A 25802-nucleotide genomic window follows, 5' to 3' on the forward strand; every position below is an offset into this window, starting at 1 on the left:
TGACGGGGCTGGGTTGTCCAGGAAGCGGGAAGTCGCAGCCTCGCCTCCTGGCAATACAACAGTCCCAATGTCTCGTCTCCCTGGGTTGCTCCGTGGCCGCTGGGGCCTGGTTCCCCGTCTCTGCTCCGAACGGCTCCCCCTGCGCTCTCTCTCTGGGTCCCTCAGGCTCTGGGGGCCGCGGCTGGCCTATCCTCCAAGCTGGCTGCAGCTGGTCACGGGCTCCGTGGCGACTCGGCTCCCTGGAAGGGACGTCTGGCTCCTTCCCTGCTCGGCCTCCAACTGGGCTCGGGGGCCCGGCCCTTATCCCTCCTGCCCTGTCCCTGCCAGAAGTGGGGGAAGGGACAGGGCTAACTGGGTCCAACAGGGTGAATAACCCCTTCTGTGCCGGAATGAGGCCGCCCCGCCACGGTGCAACGTCCATCGCGGGCAGTTGTGTCGCCCCACCGAAGCTTTTGGCACCCCTATGATCGCCCTGGGGGCACACGCTTTGGGATTCGTTCCAGAAAGCCGCCAAAACCCGAACCAGTGCTGATGGAGCTGGCTGCCGGGTTCAGCTTCGCGTGTCCTCATTCCTGATCTCCTCCTGCCACGTGATCTGGAGCCGCTGACGGAGATGACAAGAGTCGAGCCGGTGCGCGTCCGCCTTGCACGCCCGCCTTGCGCTTCCGCACGGCAGAGCTGCTGTAACTGGGGGTCCGGGGACCTGCAGCTTCACAGCAAGCTTGAGGTCATGACGGCCCCGCAGTGGCTGCGGAAGGGCCCGAAACACAGAGGCACGCTCCGCAGCCCACGACGTTGTCTTGTTGGCCGATCTCGTTGGGCAAACGGCAGCAGGTATTGGTCTGGTTATTAACCCAGAAAAAACAAAGTCCCTGGCAGTTACTGTCCAACAGCCTCCAGCTCGGTATTAACCCATCCAGACGGGACATGGACCGAGGGGCCGATGTCGGATATTTGGGCAGCATCCCAGACTGTGTTGGAGGATGCTCAAACCATGGCCCTCGGGCCAGCATCAAATCAACTAGGCCTCAGTGCATCCCTTTGTGTCACACCCTTCGTTGGCTTGGAAGTGCTAGGGGGGCCAGGTAATTTCTCAGTGTCTGCAGGTGTTGCAGCAACCTGCATTGCTCCTGGAGGCCTGCTCCGCCTGCAGAGGGCAGGGGGCTGGGATCTGCACAAAGGCCTAGGGGCGTAGGACCCCCGGCTGCCATTGAATTTTGGATGCTGAAGTCCCTTCTGCACCTTTGAAAATCGCAGTCAAAGTTCTAGTCCTTCCTGTGACCCTGATCCACTGGGGGATGCGGAGCGAGTCCCTGGCCCTCTCTGTAAAGTGGGAGGGAATGTCTCTGACCTACCTGCGTGGCGCTTACCTGGCGGATGCTTGCACAGGGCTCTGACGGGGTGGGCAGCCTGTCCATCTCCTATATAACATCCGTTCCCAGGGCACCTGAGTGCCTCTCGAGCTCCCCCAGGAGGCTGGGCAGTGTTGTTCTCACCATTTGATGCAGGAGAAACAGATGCCAAGGCCCGTCCAGATTGTTCAAGGTATCTCGGTGTTGCAACACCTAACTGATTTAGGAGCCCGAGTCTCATTTTCAAAAGGGATTTCGGCAACTGCAAGCCAAACGCTCGTTGACAATTGCGGGGATTTAGGCTCCTAAGTGCCTGAATCCCTTTTGAAAATGAGACTCGGGCTCCTAAATCAGTTGGGTGTTGGGACACTGAAACGCAGCAACACCTCCCCGCCTTGAAAACAGTCTAGGTGACTTGGCCAAGGTCACTCAGGAAGCCTGTGGCAGAGGAGGGAGCTGAATGCTGGTTTCCCAAGTCCCGAGCTACTGCCCTAGCCGCCGGGCCGTCCTTTCGCTCGGCGGATGAATGCTCGGGGAGTTAACTCTCTGGCCTCCCCCTGCAGCTGAGTGGAATGCAGCCAGCCCCGTTGGGTGGAAGGGCTGGCGTTATGGCCGTTGTGTTGGGTGCTATATGCACTGGGTATCACGGGGCTTTGCACTATAGTCCACGACACTGATCCCTAATACTCTTTTGTTCGGCGGGTTTAGCCGAGTGGTGTTATCCCTTCTCCTCCTAGCCCCTTATGGCTGTAATCCTCTCTCTGTGAGTGGTAGATGCTTTATCTGAGAGCCTGGCTGGGGTAGCCCCTGCTACGAGTCAATGAGCCATCTGCTCCGCCTGTATTCCCAGCCAGGTGAAATGTGGGGGGCCGGGAGGACCCCGAGGGGGGGAATGTGGACTGTTCTCCTTGCCACCAGAGAGGAGGCCCATGCAGCCTTTGCCCCGACGTGTGGAGCATTACAATGTCTGCACGGGTCTTGCAAGGAGAGATCCCCTCAGACAGGTGGGCTGCTGCTGCTCCCCTTGCTTTGCAGAGCTGACCCTGGCAGCTGCCTCTTCCCTTAGCCTAAAGCCGCGCGGAAATGAAAGGAGGGGGTGGTTAGCCATATGGCAGACTTGGGTCCGAGCCCCAGGCCTGTGGGTCTTGCTTAGGGGGGGCGCTGCAGAGGCAGCCCGGCCAGCACTGGTTCAGAGGGAGTGGAAGAGGAAGTCGACCGCCTGGGTGGGGTTGCTCTAGCCCTCCTTAGCAGCGGGGCCAGCAGGACTGCAAGCCTGGCCTGGCCGCCCGTTCGTCATGACGGAGGGCTTGCCGGGCCGAGAGAAGGGGCTGCAAAGTGACGTCTCCCCCCTCCAGCTCCAGTCCGGAGCCAAAGGGTGGAGGGGGAGCTGAGCCCCCTGCCTTCCCCCAATTGCAGCCCTGCCGAGTTCAGTGGGGCATGGCCCGTTGGGAGCCTGTGTTGGGAGCCCTTAGGGGCCTTACGAGTGGAAACACGGGGGCGAATCCTCCGCTGGTGCCATTGGGCGGCGCTTGGCAGGGATGGGAGTGTGTGTGTGTGGGGGGGAACAGTGAGGTGGGTCTGTATGACCCTCACCATGAGACAGCCAGTTGCATCATAGTGCCAGGTAGTTCAGCTCACTCCTGAACAGGGACATCTGCGGTACCCCGACTGACAGCTACACCCTCCCTTGGAGCTGTTAGCTTCCAACTTTGGGGGTGCCCCCTCTGATCTCCCGGAGGACAGCAGATGCCCCATGCAGAAGCTGTCCCATGACGAGAGTTAATGGGACCTGGGATTTACTGCATTATACGAACATACAGGCCCAGCTCCAGTGAGTGTCTTTGCTTTTATCTTCCAGCTTTGAACAGCTGGTGGGATCAATACCTCTCCTCTGGCCTATTGTCTGGGGTGTGTGTTATTGGCCTATAAATCCTCCTTCCCTCCCTTTTCTCTCTGTTTTTGTGTGTGTGCGCACGTGTGTCCGGCTTAGCTCATCTGTTCCGATTGGGACCTCCTTAGAATAAAGCGAGAGAGGGGCAGTGGGGGGGATTGGGTGAAGGTCTCCTAAGAGGTCACTCGATTAGACTATAAAGAGCCTTTCAATTGTAAAAACGCAAGGCCAGCAGCAGGCAGTGGGACGAAGTTCTGCGCTGACGCAAAATCTTCAAAACTCTTGATAAAATAAGGAACTTCCTGCAGAACAAAGCAACTTTCTAGCCTGGCTGGGTGACCTTCAAAAGGCCAGGTTTCTGACGGGCACAGAGATCAAGGGCTCCCACTCTGGCAAAAATGCATGCAGGGTAAGACATGCATGGGGCCAGGATCATGCCTGGGATTTGCAAGCTGGAAAGATCATCCATGGGCTATACAAGTTGAAAGGGCGGTGCATCGCAGTCTGCATGTTGCAAAGACCATGCGTGGAATGTATCCCAAACTCGGTATGATCCTTGCATTTATCTGCAAATGATTAATCCTTGCATGACTTGCATCACCTATGCCTGATCTTTGTGCTTCTGCCTCCATAGGTGGCTTATGTCTGGGCTGAGTATGATACCTGTTCCCCACCCCCCTTATTCTGCCCACTCCCCCAGCTCTGGCATGGGCTGCACAAAAATGAAAGAGAAAATATACTCCCCATGGTCTCCTCAGTTTGTTGCTGGTTTCCCTGGTGACTCCATGGAAAATGACCAGCACAAGGGCTCTGAGAAAAGCTGGACCCCTTCCTTCCTTCATCTGGCATGAAAGAAGTGTCTCCCCCTGCCCCCCCCCCCCAGCCTCCAGGGCTTTGCGGCTTCAGGCTACAACTGGTCTTGAGGTGTGAGTGTAGGGGAACAGCTTGGACTGGCAAAGACACCCTTGCCATGGGCTGTTAGCCTGCCAGGCAGACCTCTGCCGTACTCAATTCTGTGCCCCTCGCTCCATCTCTTGAAGGAGATGGTCAGATCTCAGCTTCTTCATGCTGTGTCTTACGTATGGAGCTGCTCGTGCTTGCGATTTGATCCTGAGTCTCGTGACCTGGGGGAGGGAGCTGCGTGTTTGTAATTCCCCAGCTCCTGGACTCATGTGATTTACGTGGTGTTTACATTAATGTGGGTAACCCACTGCCCCAAGCCATGGTAGCTAGGGTGACGGACGAATTCTTCCATCAACCTAGCCGCATCTACACCTTTTAGCTCATCTTAGCGATAACGCCTCCAGGTGTGAATTTTTCACGCTGAGCTAACTTGCTCCAAATTTTAAGTGTGGACCAGGCCACATAATTAGTTTGCAGCAAACTGGGGTGTGAATTTACCCCGCGCTCCCCTGCCATGGTCTAACTGTCCATGTGGACCCTCCTGACATCCATTAACAGTCGTTAATGCACTTTGATCTAGTCCTTTTTGAAATGGGACTAATCAAAGCACATTAACAAGCTATAAAAGCGCATCAGATGGATTTACACAGTCAGTCAATCTGGTAGGCTAGTGCAAGGTAGATTCACGTGCCAGCTTGCTGCGAATTGACTGTTCGTGTAGCGTGACTATGGGTCAGTGTGTGTTCCTGGTTCCCCCCTACTCCCACCCCGTGCCTGATCTGCAGAGAAGCGGAGTCTGTTACAGCCCAAGCTAGGGGATGCTAGACTGTAGGTCAAGCTGCAGCAGCTCTGGCTTTTAGCCCTGCTTTGGTACCCGCGGTGTCAGCCAAGATGGGACCTTGGTGGTTGCTGAGAGAGTTTGAAAATGTGAGCCCTAAAGGCCTGAAAAGCAGAAGGGGAACAAAAGGAACTTAAAATGCATCATATTTGGCTTAAAAACATGAGATTTTTTTTTTTAATCTCCTGATTTTTTGGGGCAGGGGCCTGACTCGTGATTTTTAAATGCTTGGGCCTGGCAGCACAGAATACATACAACTCCTCAAGGGCGCTAGGCTCATGGCCATCACATCCCTGCTGCGGAGAGTTGAGCGCTCTGAGTGGAGAATGCGTGCCCGGAGGTTAGCATCGTGATGAGTATTTATGGTTTGTATCACTGTAGCGACTCGGAGCCCCAGTCATGGCCCAGGACCTTGCTGTGCCAGGCACTGTACAAACAGAACAATTCCATGTGATCTAGTGCCTGGGCAGTCCAGCCCTGCAGTGGGTTTTCAGGGGAGGGCGGCATGGCTATGACTGCGTCCTGGAAGGAGGTCCCAGGCATAGGGGACTAATAGGGCCAAGAGCGGAGGAAGGACAAGTAGGGAGCAGTTGGCCGAGCTGTTTGGGCAGAGGAGAGGGCAGCGGGGGACCCCTGGATTTCTTCCAAGAGAAGCCACCAGATATGGATTATGGGTCTTGGATTTTGCAGAGAGCATTGTAGCCCTAGGCCCTGCAAGGTATCATGGCCCTGGCCAGCATGCAGAGAACTTCATCACTAGGGCCCTACCAAATTCACGGACATGAAAAATGCATCACGGGCTGTGAAATCCGGTCTCCTTCTGTGAAATCTGGTCTATTGTGTGCTTGTACCTTATACTGTGGAGATTTCACAGGGGAGACCAGCGTTTCTCAAACTGGGGGATCCAACCCAAAAGAGAGGTGGAGGGGGCTCGCAAGGTTACTGTAGGGGGGTTGTGGTACCCTTACTTCTGTGTTGCCTTCAGATTTGGGTGGCTAGCGAGCGGCGGCTGTTGGCCAGGCACCCAGCTCTGAAGGCAGTGCCCTGCCAGCAGCAGTGCAGAAGTAAGGGTGGCGATACCATACCATGCTGCTGGCAATGGTGCTGCCTTCAGAGCTGGGCTCCCGACCAGCAGCTGTCACTTTCCAGCTGCCCAACTCTGAAGGAAGTAAGAGTGGCAACACCGCAACCTCCCTACAATAATTTTGTGCCCCTCCCCCCCCACAACCTCCTTGTGGGTCGGGAAACCCCACAGTTACAACACCCTGAAATTGCAGATTGAAGTATCTGAAATAACGAAATTGACAATTTTTAAAATTCCATGACCGTGAAATTGACCAACATGGACAGTGAATTTGGGAGGGCCCTACTCATCACTCACAGTGCTTGAACTCCGGTCCCTAGTCCCAGGTGTTCTTCTGCAAAGAAACTTTCTTTCCCCTGTCAGCAGCACTGTGCAGATACTCCCTGGCCATCGGCCAGGAGACCTACTCACCCCGTCTGTGCCGCCTTCCCCATCCTGCACCTCCTGCAGCCGCCCGCACCCATTGCACAGTCAGGCCGAGGCCTTTGCCTGCCAAAACCCTGCGGATAAAGATCTCTCTGTGCTCTGAGCGTGGAGCTTCTCCGGGTCCTGGCGGAGAAGGGAATCCGAGCGCTCTCCCCCCGGAGCGGATGTCAGGGAGTTGCTCTCTATGGACTCACCGGTTGGAATCCGCAGCTGCAGAGCTGGGTCTCTGAATGCAGCGAGGGAAGGGAACAAACGGAGGTTCTGAGGCTCTGCTGCATCTGTTTAACCACAGGCAGCAGGGAGCTGGGCTCGCCGCCTGGATGTTGCACTAGGTACCAGCAGACACGTGTGCGCGTGTGCCCAGGCACACGCAAACACGTGTGTACAGGCATGAGCCTGTGTTTGTGCCCATGAGCGTACGTGCTCATGCATGTGCCCACACGTTTCTATATGGGGGGAGGGATAGCTCAGTGGTTTGAGCATCAGCCTGCTAAACCCAGGGTTGTGAGTTCAATCCTTGAGGGGGCCATTTAGGGATCTGGGGCAAAAACTGGGGATTGGTCCTGCTTTGAGCAAGGGGGGTTGGCCTAGATGACCTCCTGAGGTCCCTTCCAATCCTGATATTCTGTCCGATGAAGTGAGCTGTAGCCCACAAAAGTTTATGCTCAAATAAATGGGTTAGTCTCTAAGGTGCCACAAGTCCTCCTGTTCTTTTTATGATTCTGTGTGCACAAGTGTACGCATACTTGTGTACGTGTCCCTGCTCATCTGTGTGTACACCCGCCCAGACGTGCACAAATACACACACGCTTGCACACACACACAATATCGTTTGAGACTGTCTCACATGACCATCTCAGAAGCAAACTAGGGGAATATAGCCTAGCTGAACCTACTATAAGGTGCATGCCCAACTGGTTGGAAAATCGTACTGGCTGGGAGAGTAGTTATCTTTGGTTCACAGTCAAGCTGGAGGGGTGTATCGAGCGGGGGGTCCCGCAGGGGTCTGTCCTGAGTCTGGTTGTGTTCAATAGCTTCATAAATGATTTGAATCCTGGCATAGAGAGCACACACATAAAGTTTGCGGACGATACCAAGCTGGGAGGGGATGCAAGCGCTTTGGAGGACAGGATTAGAAATCAAAATGAGCTGGACAAACTGGAGAAATGGTCTGAAATAAACAGGATGCAATTCAATAAGGAGAAATGCAAAGTCCTGCAGGAATGATCAGTGGCACAGATACCAAATGGGAAGTGACTGCCTAGGAAGGAGCCCTGCAGGAAAGGATCAGGGGTTATAGTGGACCACAAATGAAATGTGAGTCAATAGTGTAATACCGTTTCCATAAAAGCAAACACCATCCTGGGATGTATTAGCAGGAGCGTCGTAAGCGAGACACGAGCAGTAATTCTTCCATTCTACTCAGCACCGATAAGGCCTCAGCTGGGGTCGTTGTATCCAGGTCTGGGCGCCCCACTTCGGGAAAGAGGGGGACAAACTGGAGAAAGTCCAGAGGAGAGCAACGCATATGGTTCAAGGCCTAGAAAATATGACTTACTAGAAAGCAAATTGTGTGCCCTGGAAAAGAGAAGACTGAGGGGGGGACGTGACAGTGATTTTCAAGTACGCTAAAGATTGTTATAAAGAGGAGATTGATCAATTGTTCTGCTCAACCACTGAGGGTAGGACAAGAGGCAAAGGGCTTAAATTGCAGCAAGGGAGATTTAGGTTCGACATTAGGAAAAAACTTCCTGTCGGGGTAGTTAAGCACTGGAATAAATTGCCTCGGGAGGCTGTGGAATCTCCATCATTGGGGGTTTTTAAGAGCAAGTCAGACAAACCCCTGTGAGGGATGGGCTAGTTAATACTTAGCCGTGCCTCAGTGGATAGGGCTGGACTAGATGGCCTCTGGAGGTCCCTTCCAGTCCGACATGTCTCTGATTCTATGCACACACACACAAGCCCACCGATGAAGATTCATGCCCGAGATAGACTCCGTTCCTAGAGCTCTTCTTTGGGGGGAGGGGCTGCACCCAGAGTCCATTCCGGGCGGGCACAAAGATCCAGTTCCGGTTCTTCCCAGGGGATAGACAGCCTAGTAGAAATGTCTGCTTTTCTGACCCTGGTCTGCTCTCCCTGCTGGACACACGCACGGGGAAATCCTGGCCTGAATGCGTGTGCTTTCCTCAGATGGCTGCCAGGCACGACTCCCCTGTGTGTGCTGCGCCAGGAGCACTCAGAGAGCCCTTAACTCCCTAGCTGGGAGCGCTTGGCAGCTTGTGTGTGACAGCTCGCTTGGATTCTCACATCCTCAGGACAGGGAGGGTCTGCAGTGCACAGGGATCTTCCCATCGCGGGAGCGGGGGCCTTGGCTGGTGGCAGGCCTCCTGCAATCATCAGGGCGTCTGAGGTTCTGCTCTGTCTGGGTTACTTGGGAGAGTAACACAGAGCAAGAGTTTAGCCCCACGGCTGCCCTAGGACGCGGGTCAGGGCCCGTGTTGTGTCGCTCTGGTTCATTAGCTAACTGGGGCACGGGGAGGGGGTCAGTTTGTGGGCAGGAGACAGCTGCGGAAGTTGTTGATTCCTTGCTGGTACCAGAAAGTCTCCTATTGACTTTGGACCTGGCTGCATATGCTGCTTGTCTGGGGCTGGTTATGGGCTGGGCTCCGCTGACCCGTGAGACGTAACAGCAGCGTCTGACCTTGCATCCTTAAAACCCGCATGGCGCCGTTCCCCAGCGCTCCCTCTTCCTGGAGCTGCAGACTCCTCCCCCACTCAGGACTAGGCTCCAACGCTAACTGGTGTCATATCAGCCTCCAGATGGTCACGACTTCTAGTCACTAGTGAGCCGGGCTGGGTACGAACCTGCAGCTTCTGAAAAACCCTCCGACTCCCTGCCAAGGACCCCCTGACCTACTTCCTGGCTTTTAATTATAAGGCTAAAATGTCCTCCTCCATGGGGAATGGCCAGGCCTGCTTCTCTCCAGAGAGGAGCAGAACCCCTGGGGGACAGGGTTGTCCTCCTGCCGGAGGTGCCCTGCCACGGCCATGCCCGGTCGGCTATGGGGGAAGAGGAAGCTGCCGGGTACCAGGCTGAGAGCAGGAAATCCCCATGGCAGGAGAAGAGGCCATGCGTTGGGATTGGAAAGAGAGCTTTCTAGATGAGTGAATACCAGGCCGTGGATCTGCCTGCCTCAGCTTTTTAGCTGTCTAGCTATCTAATCCCAAGTGTACACATCTCTCTGTCTATCCCCATGCATCACAGCTTCCCCCTGCCCCGCCGGCCCTGTGCGGCTCCCGGCTCCCCCGGCCCCTCCAGCAGCCTGCAGATCCCAGGCGCGCTGGGTATCGCAGTGGTGGGCGTCATGCTCTCCCCACCCCTCTCGTCTCTCACGCTCACTCCAGCCTGTAATCGAGCCCTGCAGGCTGTCGCAGGAGAAACGAAGCGTGAAAACTTTTCCCCCGGAAGCCCGGGACGGTGCTAATTAATCTGGCAGCACGGCCGTCCGCCTGCCACCATCTGAGCCTCCCCAGCACGCATGTCACCTGCAAAGTCTGCGGATGACATGCGTTCTCAGTGGGTCCCCCGCCATTCTTCTAGCTCCGCTCAGGCTGCGTGGGGTCCCCTCCAGGATGAGGGATCCACTTCATAACCTGACATCTCCAAGACCCCCCCGATCTAACTTCAAGAGAGGGTCCCATTTCCATCTCCTCCATCCCTTCCTCCCGCCCTTGGCGATTCTGCCCTATCAGCATTTTCCGCTTGACTCCGTTCCAGCTTGGCTCCTCCACGGCCCCTGCCTGCTCCCACGCCGCCCATCCACGCACATTCCTGGGCACGGACCTCCTCTGGGTGCCCTGGCTGACAGCCAGTCAGCTTGCTGGGGGTGGGGCAAGACCCCAAGCCAAACATGCTGGGGTTTGTAGTAATCCAGGGATAGCCCCTTGAAACTGACCCATTGGGTGGGTGCTCCCTGGCACCCTAATCTCAGAGAGAGCCCTGGCATGGGTACCCTATGCTGGGTGTCCCTTAGGAGCCTTTTAGCTCAGGCTGGCATGGACAAAGTTCTAGGTACCTTTGGCACCATGAGTGTGGAGGACACTTGTCAGGAAAGCTCTGCCGGAATCTTCCAGGTTTTCCTGAAATTTCCAGCCCCCACCCAGCCAGGCTGCATCAGGAGACACATGGACAGAGACTGCCTCACCCAAGGGAATCGGGGTGTGACACCTGGCAGGGTCCTGGCCGAGCGCGGGGTTCTAGTCCCACCTCGATCGCTGACCAGGTCAGCCGCTTTGGAGAAATCGCTTCCCCTCTGTCCTGTCCGTTTAGAGTGTCAGCACTCCTCCTGGGCAGCCTTTTACTCGGAGAATACTGCACTGCAAAGCCAAGTTGGGTTCAGAACTCGGGTTCACTAACTTGGGTTAAAAGAGCAGTGTAGACACGGCAACCTGGGCTAGCCACTCGGTGGGGATCCGATCTCTGTGCGCGTACGGCTCCTAGCGCGGTGGGGATCCGATCTCTGTGCGTGTGTACAGCTCCTAGCGTGGTGGTGATCTGATCTCTGTGCGCGTACGGCTCCTAGCGCGGTGGGAATCTGATCTCTGTGCGCGTACGGCTCCAAGCGCGGTGGGGATCCGATCTCTGTGCGTGTGTACGGCTCCTAGCGCGGTGGGGATCTGATCTCTGTGCGCGTACGGCTCCTAGCGCGGTGGGGATCTGATCTCTGTGCATGTACGGCTCCTAGCGCGGTGGGGATCTGATCTCTGTGCGCGTATGGCTCCTAGTGCGGTGGGGATCTGATCTCTGTGCGTGTGTACAGCTCCTAGCGCGGTGGGGATCTGATCTCTGTGCGCGTACGGCTCCTAGTGCGGTGGGGATCTGATCTCTGTGCGTGTGTACAGCTCCTAGCGCGGTGGGGATCCGATCTCTGTGCGCGTACTGCTCCTAGCGCGGTGGGGATCTGATCTCTGTGCGTGTACGGCTCCTAGCGCGGTGGGGATCTGATCTCTGCGCGCGTACGGCTCCTAGCGCGGTGGGGATCTGATCTCTGTGCGTGTGTACAGCTCCTAGCGCGGTGGGGATCTGATCTCTGTGCGTGTGTACAGCTCCTAGCGCGGTGGGGATCCGATCTCTGTGCGCGTACGGCTCCTAGCGCGGTGGGGATCCGATCTCTGTGCGTGTGTACGGCTCCTAGCGCGGTGGGGATCTGATCTCTGTGCGTGTGTACAGCTCCTAGCGCGGTGGGGGATCTGATCTCTGTGCGCGTACGGCTCCTAGCGCGGTGAGGATCTGATCTCTGTGCGTGTACGGCTCCTAGCGCGGTGGGGATCTGATATCTGTGCGCGTACGGCTCCTAGTGCGGTGGGGATCTGATCTCTGTGCGCGTACAGCTCCTAGCGTGGTGGGGATCCGATCTCTGTGCGCGTACGGCTCCTAGCGCGGTGGGGATCTGATCTCTGTGCGTGTACGGCTTTGCGCGTACGGCTCCTAGTGCGGTGGGGATCCGATCTCTGTGCGTGTGTACGGCTCCTAGCGCGGTGGGGATCTGATCTCTGTGCGTGTACGGCTTTGCGCGTACGGCTCCTAGCGCGGTGGGGATCAGATCTCTGTGCGCGTACGGCTCCTAGCGCGGTGGGGATCTGATCTCTGTGCGCGTACGGCTCCTAGCGCGGTGGGGATCCGATCTCTGTGCGTGTGTACGGCTCCTAGCGCGGTGGGGATCCGATCTCTGTGCGTGTGTACGGCTCCTAGCGCGGTGGGGATCTGATCTCTGCACGCGTACGGCTCCTAGCACGGTGGGGATCCGATCTCTGTGCGCGTACGGCTCCTAGCGCGGTGGGGATCCGATCTCTGTGCGCATACGGCGCCTAGCGCGGTGGGGATCTGATCACTGTGCGCGTACGGCTCCTAGCGCGGTGGGGATCTGATCTCTGTGCGCGTACGGCTCCTAGCGCGGTGGGAATCCGATCTCTGTGCGCGTACGGCTCCTAGCGCGGTGGGGATCCGTTCTCTGTGCGCGTACGGCTCCTAGCGCGGTGGGGATCTGATCTCTGTGCGTTCACGGCTCCTAGCGCGGTGGGGATCTGGTCTCCGTCAGGGTCTCTAGGTGTTACTGTAAGCTAAGTAATATTTTTTTTAGTTCATCGGCCACTTACTGAGGTGATGCTTGCAAAAGGGCCTCTGCCTTCCAAGCTGGCACCGTTGCCAGAGTCAGCGAGGGCCGGCACGGCCGTGGGTGCTGCTGGCATCTGGGGGTGGACTTGAAGCTGGCAGGAGAATGGCAGAGGCAATGCCAAGGCAGCTAATGGAAATCTTTCAGGCCTTGTTAGTCCCGAGTGGTGCCAGAGGAGGGGGTGGGGGCTGGGAGTTACTCAGAGCCTGGAGTAGGAGATAAGAAACGTTTGCTTCGGAGCCGTTCCATCCAAACCCCCTACTCCAGGGCTTCGCCACGGAACGGGATCAGGGCCCATGTGGGCAAGCTGGGGTGGGACTTGCAGGCGGGATTCCCACCTGCCCTATATGACGGTTCCCCTCTTGATCTGGGTGCCGTGGAGACGAAAGATTGCGGGCGTGCTGGGGGTGGATTTAGCCCCTCGGTCCTTAATGGAGGGACGCAGCTCGTGTCCCCTGACCTCCAACCAGGTGCTTGGAACCCCTGACATTGGTAGACTTGCCTGGATAGGTGGGTGGAGGCTTGATTTCTACCTGCTCAGTCCAGTGGGTGTCTCACTCAGCTCAAGGGTGTCTGTGCTAAAGGGGGTGAGGGGATCCAGGGGCCCTCCCTGGTCTCCCCTCAGCTGTTTGCTCCCCTACTTGGGGGACCCAAAGCCCGCTGGGATGGACGCCAAGCGAGGCCCCTGCTGTGGGTGAAGGAGCCAGGGCCCTTGCATGGTGCAAGTGAGGCCTGCAAGCAAAAGGCGAGGGGGATACGGCATCTCTGCGCAACCCCACATTGCAACCTGATCCACCTGCTGGCATTGCCTAAAACACCCAGCTGCCCCCTGAACAGCCAATCAGCCTGTCGCACACCGCGGGCACACAGGTGCCCTGCAGGCTCATTCATACGCACCACTGCCCCCGCCCCTGGGTGGCATGGGGCTGGCAGGCTCACGGTGCCGGGGGGGGGGCAGCCATGTGCCCCCAGGGACGCAGCAGGAGGAGAATTTCCGGTACCGCCGGGTGATCCCATTCCCATTGTAATTACAGACGTGGGTCTGGTGGCTTTCCGGGAGGAGAATGCCTTGTAATTTATTCATGATTACATGGGTTCTTGGTAACCGGAGCCTCGGAGCATTGGAAGGGCAGCTTGCAGTGGGGAGATTGGTCGCTGTGAATCCAGCTAAGCCCTGGGGGCTTTGAGTCCGCCGCATTCTGGGAGCCCCGGCGTCATGGGGAGGAACCAGGACACCTGGGTTCTATTCTAGGCTCTGCCCTTGGGCAAGTCACTTCAGCCCAGGTCCTCCAATGGATCCAGGCGCCTTGATTTCCAGGGTGTCAATGGGCGTTAGGAGCCTGAATTCATTTGAGGACCCAGGCCATCTCGCAGTGGTACCGTTCCCCCTCCCACCCTTTGTCGCCCTTGTCCCGTTAGATTGTAAGCTCCTGGCGGCAGAGACTACGGGGCCTGGATCTCAGCTGGGCCCCGTAGGCGCTCTGGTAATATAAACACTCGTTGGAGATGGGGGCTTTATCCTCACAGAACCCCGTCTGAGAAATGGGGGGATCAGCCTGAGGCCACACAGGGATTCGGGAGCTAACCCCACAGCCAATGACTTAAACCCAAGGCCCAGCCTCCCGCTAGGTTGCCACGGTGACACTTCGGTCCTTGTAATTGGGGGGAGCCCTTCACCTCTGTGGGGCTATGAGGCCCTGAGGCCACGGGACACCCCAGCTTCAGGATTGGGGCCACAGGCTTAGCTGCTGTAGGGATGTATGGGAAGAGAGAGCCATCCCTTCGCCTGCCAGTGGGGTGCCGGGTGCCTTCTCCTCCCCGGCTCCCCCCTCGCCGGAGGCACCCCTAACGCCCACCCCCACCCCCCGGCTCCATGCAGGTATTCAGCACCTACTCCAATGAGGACTACGACCGCCGGAACGAGGATGTGGACCCCATGGCTGCCTCGGCTGAGTACGAGCTGGAGAAGCGGGTGGAGAGGTTAGACCTCTTCCCGGTGGAGCTGGAGAAAGGTGAGGAAGGGAGAGGCTGGCACTGCCTGGGCGGGGGGCTCTCCCTGCTGGCACTGGGGAGGCTAAGGGCCGGATACTCAGTGACCCCAACCCTGGGCTCGGGGCTAGGATGGGGGGAATGGTTGAGGGGGGCTTGGAGCCAGCTGTTCTCACACCTGCCTGGCGTCCCGTGGGTGCAGAAAATAGCCACAGTGCCGGGCGGGGGGGAGCGGGTAGGTGGGGAGCCCTTCCACCGGCCGGGGGGCCCTGCGAGTCTCAGGGCCGTTTGTGACCCGGGACAGGCTGCTTTGCGCAGCCAGAGCTGCATTGAAAGGGCCTGGGCGTGAGCCTCACGCTGCTCCATCTGACCTGGGGCACAGCGGGGCCTCTGCTTCCCGTACGCTTGCACACTCATCCCACGTACACCCGCACACTCATCCCCCTACACTCACACCCCCCCACACTTGCACGCTCATCCCCCACGCACTCGCACATTCACCCCTCACACACGCATCCCCCACATGCTCATCCACATCCACTTGCCCACTCATATACACGCTCCCCCATGCACTCGCACACACACACTCCACCCTGAACGTGTACACTCACACACACGCTCCCCCATGCCCTCGCACACTCATACACACACTCCCACATACACTCGCACACACACACTCCACCCTGAACGTGTACACTCACACACACACTCCCCCATGCACTCGCACACTCATACACACACTTGCACACACACCCATCCACCTACTCACTGATTCATCCCCAGCACAGTTGCACACACCACCTCACACACTCATCCAACATACACACTCTGGCACACATCCCCTCGTGCACATGTGCACACCCAGCCTCCCTGCACTCACCCCCTCATCCACACCCCCTCATCCCTCCCACTCACACAAAGCTACTCACTCGTTCGCAGTTCTCACGTGTTCATCTCACACACTCGTTCCCTTCATGCACTCAAAGCATTCAGTGACTCAGACACAGCCTCTGTCCCAGCCTCGTGCACACTCATTCCTCTCTCAAACACACACAGACCCCGGCACACTAATTCACACACATGTGGACACGCACACATTCTTGCACACCAGTTCACACTCACCTTTGCATGCATGTGGCTGCGTGCACACACACAGAAGTCAAACATACACACCTCCTTGCACACTCATTCATACACAAACATCTGTACATACACCCTCCTGTGTGCGTACATGCAGGCTGCACGCCAATCTGCACACGTTCCCCTCCACACACACCTGCATGCATTCACACCCCCCAGTTCACACACATACCCTGCACACTCGCTCATACACAAACACTACTGCACACACACACACCAGTTCACACACCTACCTCAGTTCACACACGTACTGTGCACATCCACTCATGCACACATTTCACTGTACACCCCCCAGTTCACACACATACCCTGCACACTCACTCATACACACACCAGTTCACACACATCCCAGTTCACACACATACCCTGCACGCACACACCCCTCAGTTCACACACATACTGTGCACATCCACTCATGCACACATTTCACTGTACACCCCCCAGTTCACACACATACCCTGCACACTCACTCATACACACACCAGTTCACACACATCCCAGTTCACACACATACCCTGCACGCACACACCCCTCAGTTCACACACATACTGTGCACATCCACTCATGCACACATTTCACTGTACACCCCCAGTTCACACACATACCCTGCACACTCACTCATACACACACACCACTGCACGCACAGTTCACACACGTACCCAGTTCACACACGTACCCTTCATGCATACCCCCTCCAGTTCACACACATACTGTGCACACCCACTCACTGAGTGTAAGTGAATGCACTAGTGAAAAGCTCTCCTCTCTGCCCCTGCAGGATGCTCTGAGAAGCAGGCCGGGGTGGGGCCAGGGTAGCTCAGAGAAGGCGTCTGCCCAGCAGACAGCAGCTGGTACGAACGCAAACAGGATGCTGCCGTGCTTTAGACGGGAGAGAGACAGCACGTTGCCAAGCCCCCGTGTGTGGTGTGTCGATGCCTCCCCCTCTCAGCGCTGAGCTCGCCCTGGGAGGGATCGACAGGGAAGAGGGTTCGAGGTTGGGGTGGGACTCGCGTGTGAAAGATCCCAGGAGGAAGACAAACTTGAGGGGGCTTGACTAAGGGAAGGAAGCTGGTGAGGCTCCTTGGTGGATCAGTCCACAGCAAGGGGTGCATGGGGGAACCAAGCAGCTGGTGAGGCTGGAGGAGGCTGGAGGAGATGCTGCCATCCCAGGCTGGCGGGACCTGTGTCACTGCGCAGCAGGAGCTCAGAGGGGTGGAGAATGTTTGCAGCACTGGTCGATTAGCTAAGATCCGTGCCACCAGGGGCACTAAGCCATGTGTTTCTGGACGTAAGCCGATCCCCTGGGGGTTGGGGATTTGCCTGGCAAGGAAGGCGGGGCGCAGCATGGCAAGGCGCAATGCCCAGGGGGCGGGAAGTCTCTCCTCGCTCTGAAGCATCAGGTGTGGGTTGCTAATGGAAGCAGGATACTGGGTTGGATGGGCCAGTGTTTGGATCCCGTCGGGCTATGGAAACGAATGTTGTGACGTGTCTTACGGTAAACCCCAGAGGCCCCAGCTGAGACCAGGGCCCCACTGTGCTGGGCGCTGTACATCCAGAGTGAGAGAAGGACCCTGCCTCCAAACCCCTACAATCTACAGAGACAAAGGGTGGGCCGAGAGACCTGGCAAGGGGCAGGGGGAATAGAACTCAGGTCTCCCAGCTCAGCCCTATGAGTTAGGCCAACCCGCCCTGCTGGGCCTGGGTGCGAAGCCGGTATGGCAGGAAGTGAGAACTCAGGTTAGCTGGCCCCAAACTCTGATGTTGCAGGGAAGCCAGGCTATGGGGCTTTGATGTGCCGTCAGGTGTGATCTGGCAGTGCCCGTCCTGGGCGCTCTTCTTCACATTGACTCGTTCCTTTGGTTTCCTTTCTCTCACACAGTCATTCACCCTCCCACGCATGCTGCCTCCCGTAATTTAGCTGCCATCTGTCCTTGCCTCTCGCTGTAATAAACACTATTCTTCTCTCCTGCTACTTCCTCGCTTTCCTCCTGCCCCCGGGGCCTGTCCTGGCAAGCGCAGGAGCCCTCTGTGCCAGGCCCCTTCCATTGGCATTTGCCCGTCCCGCAGCGGGTGCATCCCTGCTGCCCCAGTGCTCGTCAGCCCTTGTTCACCAGGCGTGGTTCTTGGGGTGACTGGACAGAGGGGAGGGTGCTGGCCTGGCTCGGAGTCCCCCAGCGGCGGCCCACGCGACCCGTGATGACAACGGGTCTCTCTCTCGCAGACTCCGAGGGGCTGGGAATCAGTATTATCGGGATGGGTGCCGGAGCGGACATGGGCCTTGAGAAGCTCGGCATCTTCGTCAAGACGGTGACCGATGGGGGAGCGGCCCACCGGGACGGCAGGTAAGCCCGGTGAAGTCAGAGACTCTCAGGCCAGAAGGGAACACTGGAGTCTTCTCGCCAGACCCCCTACTTAGCATAGACCGGGGAGCCTCGCCCAGCGATGCTGGCATCAAACCCACAGAGGCTGGCGGCGGGTCTAGGAGCTGAATCCAGATCTCATGAGAGTCTGAATCCCAAAACTGAGCATCCTCCTGTAATGCTCAGCTCCAGAATACATGGACCCTTGCCCCCTCTAACACACATGCTTTACTATCAGTCTGTTTGTTCCCTTCACTCCCAGAAGGGGGCGCTGTAAGGCTCAGGGCAGGAGCGCTGGCCATGGCTACCCTGGTCCCCACCTCTGCCAGCAGTGGGTGCTGTAAGGATCAGGGCAGGAGCACTGGCCATGGGGGGAGCTCCTGACTACTCCAGTCCCCGCCTCTCCCAGTAGGGGGTGCTGTAAGGATCCCGGCAGGAGCGCTGGCTGTGGGGGGAGCTCCCAGCTACTCTAGTCCCAGGCTCTCCCATTTGGAATTATCGACATTTTGGCTGCAGACAGTACTTTGTGTATTTTGTAACTGATCATAAGAGTGTGGTTGGGAGCTTGTCTATATTGCACACCAGTCTGCTGGTGTGGTTTGTGTGTGTGTGTGAAGGGGTGGGCTGGCTATTGTTGTATCTCTTGGCTTTGCATTGCTCTTTATTTAGCTTTGTAGTGTGTGTGTACACATGCTGCTTTTCGCATTGTGTGTTCTAGTTGTGTTGCTGTGTATGAAGCACTCTGTGTGTGTGTGACAGTGGTTGTGTGTGTGGAGCTTGTGAGTTGCAAATGAGTTGCTAACAATGCCCTGTTGCGTTAATTATTCTCTGTGCCTAGGCTGCTTCTGCCTGCAGTCTGAGTTGTGTACCATTGGCATAGTAGACAAGCCCGAGTGCTGATTGTGTAGTTGTGGATGCAGAATTGCCAACCCCCAAGCATTCCAAAATCACCATCAGGCCTCCAAAAAGCATGAAATTGGCTTTGAAGTCATGAGATTTTTACAAAATAAAAAATCTTCTTATTTTGGGCTTCTTATTAGCCTCCTTGTTTCGAGGCTTTAGGGGGCGAGAGTAGCATTTTCAAGCTCTTCTCTGTCACCAGTGGAGCTAGAAATTCACGTTGTTGTTAAAAATGAGATTCAAACACAAACACCTGACTCCAGGCGGTGGGGCTTTCAGAAAGAGAAGTCCTGCAAGACTCCGCACTGCAGTCTGTAGGTCTCTGTGTTACTGTGTGCTGCACACCGTCTTCTCCATGTGCTCATGGTGAGTTGCGGGGAACGTGTCTGTGTGTTGGTTGTTTGCATCTGTAACGGATTTCTGTATTCATTTCAATGTTGCTGACTTGGAGGGCTTCACAATTCACATAACTCCCTCCCAGAAGGGTCTCTAGGGAGAGCACAATCAGACAGTCTTTTCCCAGCCTGCTTCAGTGCAGCCCAAACAATCAAATGCGGGAGGGTCTCGGCTGGACTTTCCGTTCCCTGGCAATTTGGGTTGCCACTGACACCCCTGCAAAGTGGGTATGTTCTGATCTCTGGCATTTAACACTCAGGCTGGTTGCCTCGCAAAATTTTCAGTGCTACTTTGTGTGGGGACACTGACATGGATTTAAACTGAACTTATAATGGGGTCAGTTTGAACCGGTAAAGCTGAACCAACATAGGCCAGCTATAAAGTGATGGCAACTCATCCACACACCAGTAGACAACACACACAAACACATAAACACACAATATACACTCACCCCATTTGCAAGTAAACACATAGAGCCATGTACAAATACACTAAGAAACCCATGCAAACCCCCACTGCAAACACACCCGCATGCGCACACATACACACAAAGATACGCTCATGCTCCAACACCTCCACTTTCGCTCCCGCACACACATATACTCAGAAACACAATCACAACCAATTTGACCAAACTGGTGCAGAACCAGGGTGACTGCAGGTAGGCCAGCTCTCGCTTCTCACTGGGGTCCACGGTGGAACGAGGGACGGGGACAACGAAGGATCTAGCCCAGAGACAGAATCAGTCCCTTTGTGTAACACACCAGCAGGCATTGGGAAATCACAGCGAGTTTCACAATGAAGGTTCTGCAGAGCAAAGGGGAAACGTCGTTTAAAATGGAGACACAAACGTCAGTGCCCCCAGTGGGGCTCTCTGTACGTGTTATGTTGTGTGTTTCTGTGTATGTATGTCAGGGGAGTTGTATTAATATACATTTGTACCCCTTTAGGCAGGAGCTGTGGACTGCCATTTCAAGTGCCAGGTCACCACGCCACTCACTCAGCTTGGCTCTGTCATGGTCTAGATCAGGGGTGGGCAAACCTTTTAGCCTGAGGGCCACATCTGGGAATAGAAATTGTATGCCGGGCCATGAATGCTCAGAAAATCGGGTTTGGGGTGTGGGAGGAGGTGAGGGCTCTGGTTGGGGGTGCGGGCTCTGGGGTGGGGCTGGGGATGAGGAATTTGGGGTGTAGGAGGGTGCTCTGGGCTGGGACCGAGGGCTTCGGAGGGCGGGAGGGGGATCAGGGCTGGGGCAGGGAGTTGGGGTGTGGGAAGGGGTGCAGGCTCTGGCTGGAGGTGCAAGCTCTGGGGTGGGGCTGGGGATGAAGGGTTTGGGGTTCAGGAGGGTGCTTCGGGCTGGGATTGAGGGGTTTGGAGGGTGTGAAGGGGATCAGGGCTGGGGTTGGGGCATGGGGAGAGGCTCAGGGGTGCAGGCTCCGGGGTGCAGGTACCTCAAGCAGCTCCCAGAAGCAGCAGTACGTCCCTTCTCCAGCTCCTAGGCGGAGGCACGGCCAGGTGGCTCTGCACGATGCCCCGTCCGCAGGCACCGCCCCTGCAGCTCCCATTGGAGCGCCAGAGGGGGCCATGCCACTGCTGTCGGGAGCCGCGTGGAATGGCCCCCAACGCTGCTCCCCTGCTGGAGCTCCGGAGTGGGGCAAGCCCCAGACCCTGCTCCCCAGCAGGAGTTCGAGGGCCAGCTCAAAACAGCTGGCAGGCCGGATATGGCCCATGGGCCGTAGTTTGCCCACCCCTGGTCTACATAATACTTATTCTGCCATGAGTGCAGGCAATGGGACTAGCTGAGCTCTCGAGGTTCCTTCCAGGCCTACGATTCTGTGATTCCATGCCTGGCCCGGGCCAAACCTGAGTCGGGCTCTGACCTGGTGCTTAAAAGCAGCAGGACTATGGCTGATGGCATTTGCACATGGGTGTGCGGGTTTTTGTGTGAGGGCGTGTCTGTTGTGTTTATGGGTGTGTTTGTGCACGGGGGGCGGGTGCATGCAAAGAGCAGGGTGCAGACAGGGGGCGGCTGGAGAAATCTGGGCCCCGAGCAGCGTTAATGATGCAGACAGGACAAAGTGGCTGGTAAGGAGTGTGAGCTCCTGGCCCCAGGCAGGAGCTCTCTGCCCGGAGCGGTGACAGCTCTATGCATGTTCCGGATCCACCTGTGGGGCAGGGGCAGGGGCAGGGCCAGACCCGGCCAGGGCTTTGAGGTGAGAGAACATCCCAGGCTGCGGTTTGGGGGATCCCAGGCCGGGATTGGGGTTCATGAGAGCTCCCCAGTGCTGCCTGATGCCTGGGCCCCATCAGGGATGTCACTGCCCGTGCCGGGGGCCACCATTGGTTTATAGCATGGACACCCCCAGTCCCAGGGGACATCACCGGCCTAAACAAGGGATCCCGGCTCAGCTCCTTCCCCCTTCTGGAGCCAGCAGCTCCCGCTGCCAGGGGAGAATGGCCCAAGCCCCCGCGCCCCTCTCCAGGCCAGGCTAGTGCTGACAGGCCTGCGGGGTCTCCATCCCGCTCTCCCCACCAGCTCTCTCGGTCTCAGCAGTGGGAAGATCAAGCGCCCGACTTGGCTGCCTACGTCCGACAACCGCGTCCACCCTCCGTCTGCCAGCCGGGAGCTGCCAGGGATACCTCTGTGGCAGGGCCCGGCCCCTGGCTGCCAGGATAACTGCCCTCGCCGCTCCCCAAGGGAGGGAGACGCGGGCCTGTCCTGAGGGGGCAGACGGGGGAAAGTGGGGAATGGGGCTGGCTTTACAGTTTGTGACTCCCCTTAGTAGGGTGACCAGATGTCCCGTGTTTAAAGGGACAGTCCCGTTTTTGGGGACTTTTTCTTATGTAGGCGCCTATGACCCCCCCACCCCTGTCCCGTTTTTTTCACAGTTGCTATCTGGTCACCCTATGTCACGGAGTCCCTGGGCGATGCTCTGGAACTGCTCCCCATGAAGCCAGTCAGGACTCTGGGGTAGTCGCCTTTCTGTGAGCAGCCTGTCTTCAGGACACACAGCTCACACAGCTTCCACCTTCCTGGGTCTGACCTCGGAGCATTCAGCATCCTCTGCCCCTCCGTGTGCTTCCCCCCAGCGAGTCCGCTCAGACGGGGCTCCTGGGGAAGCCAGAGGGTCCTGCCCCCCAACTCCGCAGTCAGACGTGACTCTCAGCCAGCCAGTAAAACAGAAGGTTTATTAGACGACAGGAACATGGTCTAAAACAGAGCTTGCAGGTGCAGAGAACGGGACCCCTCAGCTGGGTCCATTTTGGGGGGCCGTGAGCCAGACAACCACGTCTGCACTTCACTCCATGTCCCCAGCCAGCCCCAAACTGAAACTCCCTCCAGCCCCTCCTCCTCTGGGCTTTGTTCCTTTCCTGGGCCAGGTGGTCACCTGATTCCTTTGTTCTCCAACCCTTCAGCTCTCACCTTGCAGTGGGGAAGGGCCCAGGCCATCAGTTGCCAGGAAACAGGGTGTCGGCCATTCTCTGTGTCCAGACCCCTGCACACACTGGCCCTCTAGGGCTCTGCAATGATCATACACCCTTACCCCACCCCCTAGATACTTAAGAACTGCATAGGGGAAACTGAGGCACCCCCACACTATTCGGAGGAAACATTAAGAACAGGCCCACTTCGTCACATCTCTCCCCCCTTCGAGATCGAACTGAGCGGGGTCACTTTACCCGGTGACCTGGGGAAGTTCGAAGCCACCAATGTTCCCATGGATGCCCCAGCATCTCTCCTATTCCTTGGTAGGAGTTACACCAGGCCCTTCCAGTTTCACGCCCTCCCTTAGGTCGGGGGTGGTCGATAGCACTAGCAGGCTGCATGTGGGAAGGTTTCTGCGGCCCATGCCCTTTGGCCACCCCAAAACCCCAGGGGGTCAAACTGGGATTGGGTTTTCTCCGAGTGCTCCAGTCTGGAGGGCTGCAATTCGGGCTCTCTTGGTTAAGGGCCCCCATCTTGACCTGGGCCACATACTGTTCACTTACAGAACTAGCATGGAGACATCCCTTTCTCCACAACCTTGTCTCCCAACAAGCTGGCCAAACACAGCCACTTGGTTATAGGACGGTGTACCTTTCTTAACAGCTTTCACTCCATCTGAGACCTTCTCAAAGCTATCCACACTGGATCTTTCAACAGGAAAGTCAGTGGATCCATTCACAACAGAAAATTTCTGGCTGTTAGGAACTGAAACTTTCTTGATTAAATCATTTTCACACCCTTCAGTTGCAGTAAACTGCTTGCAAAGACTCCATGAGGATTCCTTTCCCTAGGGCTTCTCTATGCAACAATTCACCGCTCCCAGAAATTCTGCTCTTACCCTCTTCACCTAGGGCTTGCTCTAGGGGAACACTTTCCTGAGCAACAACAGACTCTTTCTGGGTCTCCCTTACATCCAGAATCACCTCTGGCCCATCAGGCGGATTCCTACATAATCCCCTTTGAGGCAAACTTACAGACTTCCTAGATAAAAGGTCAGAAGCATTCTCCTTCCCTTTGCCACACACAAGTTCAGGAATCTTTTCCTTCTTGCTACAGGTTTCCACACCCTCAGTAGGTAACACAATCACACACCTTCATGCTCTCCTTGTGCCCTGGCTAGGATCTCACCCTGATTAGACAGAGTTGCTCCACCCTTCCCAACAACACACTAGCAACAGGCAAAATACAAGCACCAGAATTGTCTGGTCTCTGGGATTTTACATAGACCCTAACTGGATGCGACCTAGTTACAGGGCCATTCTCCCGAGCAGACAGAAACTTAGGACCCTTCCCTTCCTGGGCTTTAGCTGAATCCAGAACCAACTCTGAGACAACTGCACGACCCTCAACCATCACAGGCTGAAAGGCCCGTTCTGTCTGCTCCACAGACCAAGAAGAGCCGGACACACTTTCTCCTTTACCAGACACCCAGGTTGGGATCTCTTTCCCTTTGTCCCAGCACACAAGGCTGGTCACAGACAACTGCTTGGAGATCAGGGTAGCTCCCTCCATAAGCAAGTCAATACCCCTGACAGACAGAGACCCATTTCCTTCACTGTCCCAATTCTCCACCCAGCTAACAGGTAAGGTCCAGGGACTCTCATCTTCCACTCTCCTCGCCTTCCCACCCTGCTGACTGGACACAGCCATCAGATCACAAGGCTGCCTAGGCTCATCCAAACTTTCCTTACCAAGCACCTTGCCACTCCCCACAGATCCCCTGCCCTGCCTGTGTCTCCCCCCACTCTGCTGGGGTCTCAGCTCCCACTGTGCTCAGCGCTGCCCTGGCTGTCCCAGTGGGGGTAGGCAGCGAGCTCCCTGCTTTCCTCACTGCATCAGAGCCAGGGAGAGTCCCCACTCTTGTGTGCAAGGGGGCAGGGAGCATCTCTCTGTCCCACCCTGCCCCAGGGGTCTGGTTACAGGCAGGCAGGTATCCTGAGCCTAGCTGCTCCTCCCTGCTGCCAGCCAGGACATCTGCATTTTCACTGACCATTTCCCTCTCCACCGATTGGTTCCCTGGATTCAAATTCAAACCCTTGGCAGTTACAGGAACAGGGCCTGGATCCTGTCCCAAAGAGACACAGTCACCCCACAACAGGGTCTCGCAGCTGGTGTCCTGGGTCACCCCAACGACCAGCCAGCCCCACTCCTCCTGGGTCTGCACAGGGATCTGGACCATAGGGAAGGCGAGGGGCTTCATCCCTGGGACCCTCACACAGCTCACGCAGCCCCTCAGCATCTGAGGCTGCACCACCCAGGGTCTGACACCAGTTCTCTCTGTCCCAGGATCTCGCCACCCCAGGAATGTCTCCCCATTGACCATCACCTTCCGCTCCCACTGGGAGTCCGAGGGGCCTGGCCCCAGGAAACTCCACACAGACATATAGGTTGGGATCAGGAGTGGGAGCCTGTCCACCTCCCCACCCATCTGGCTGATGGAGTCTGTGGCCTTGGGACCCAGCAAGGGAGCTAGACACTGGGGCTTTTCCGCAGGGTCCCCTTGGTTCAAATCGCCAGCCTGCTCAAAGGCAGTGAGGTGGGCATCCACATCCCCCCCCTCCTTAACTAGGGGCAGCAATTTAGTCTCGAGGTTCCCTGCGGAACTGGCCCCCCGGGGTCTATCCCCACTCACCCCTGGGAGGTCCCCTAGGCCTCCGCTCCCCCACCGCCAGTTCATGCTGCTGCTGCTTCTGCAGCTCTTTCTCGGGCTCTCGCTGTCTCCCACAGTCCTCTTGCTCCCTCGGACTCAGCTCCAATCCCGTCCGTCTCCGATCCCCCGATGGGGAACCCGATTGTGAAGACCCTCGTCTGGTCGGGGACAGGAGTCTTGGGGATGCCTGGCTCCCACTCCCGCTGCTCCCA

At 57.0% G+C, this 25802-nt stretch overlaps 1 protein-coding gene across 1 annotated transcript in view; it reads left to right on the forward strand.

Moving 5' to 3' along the window:
• PPP1R9B (protein phosphatase 1 regulatory subunit 9B) overlaps positions 1-25802 on the forward strand; it is a 49321-nt gene that overhangs the window by 8148 nt on the left and 15371 nt on the right. The window contains exons 2-3 of the mRNA XM_073325565.2: positions 14547-14679; positions 18018-18138. Coding sequence (XP_073181666.1) covers positions 14547-14679; positions 18018-18138 — 254 coding nt within the window. The remainder of the gene's footprint in view (positions 1-14546; positions 14680-18017; positions 18139-25802) is intronic.

Source organism: Lepidochelys kempii, chromosome 27, assembly GCF_965140285.1.
Source record: "Lepidochelys kempii isolate rLepKem1 chromosome 27, rLepKem1.hap1, whole genome shotgun sequence".
Taxonomy (NCBI): Eukaryota; Metazoa; Chordata; order Testudines; family Cheloniidae; genus Lepidochelys; species Lepidochelys kempii.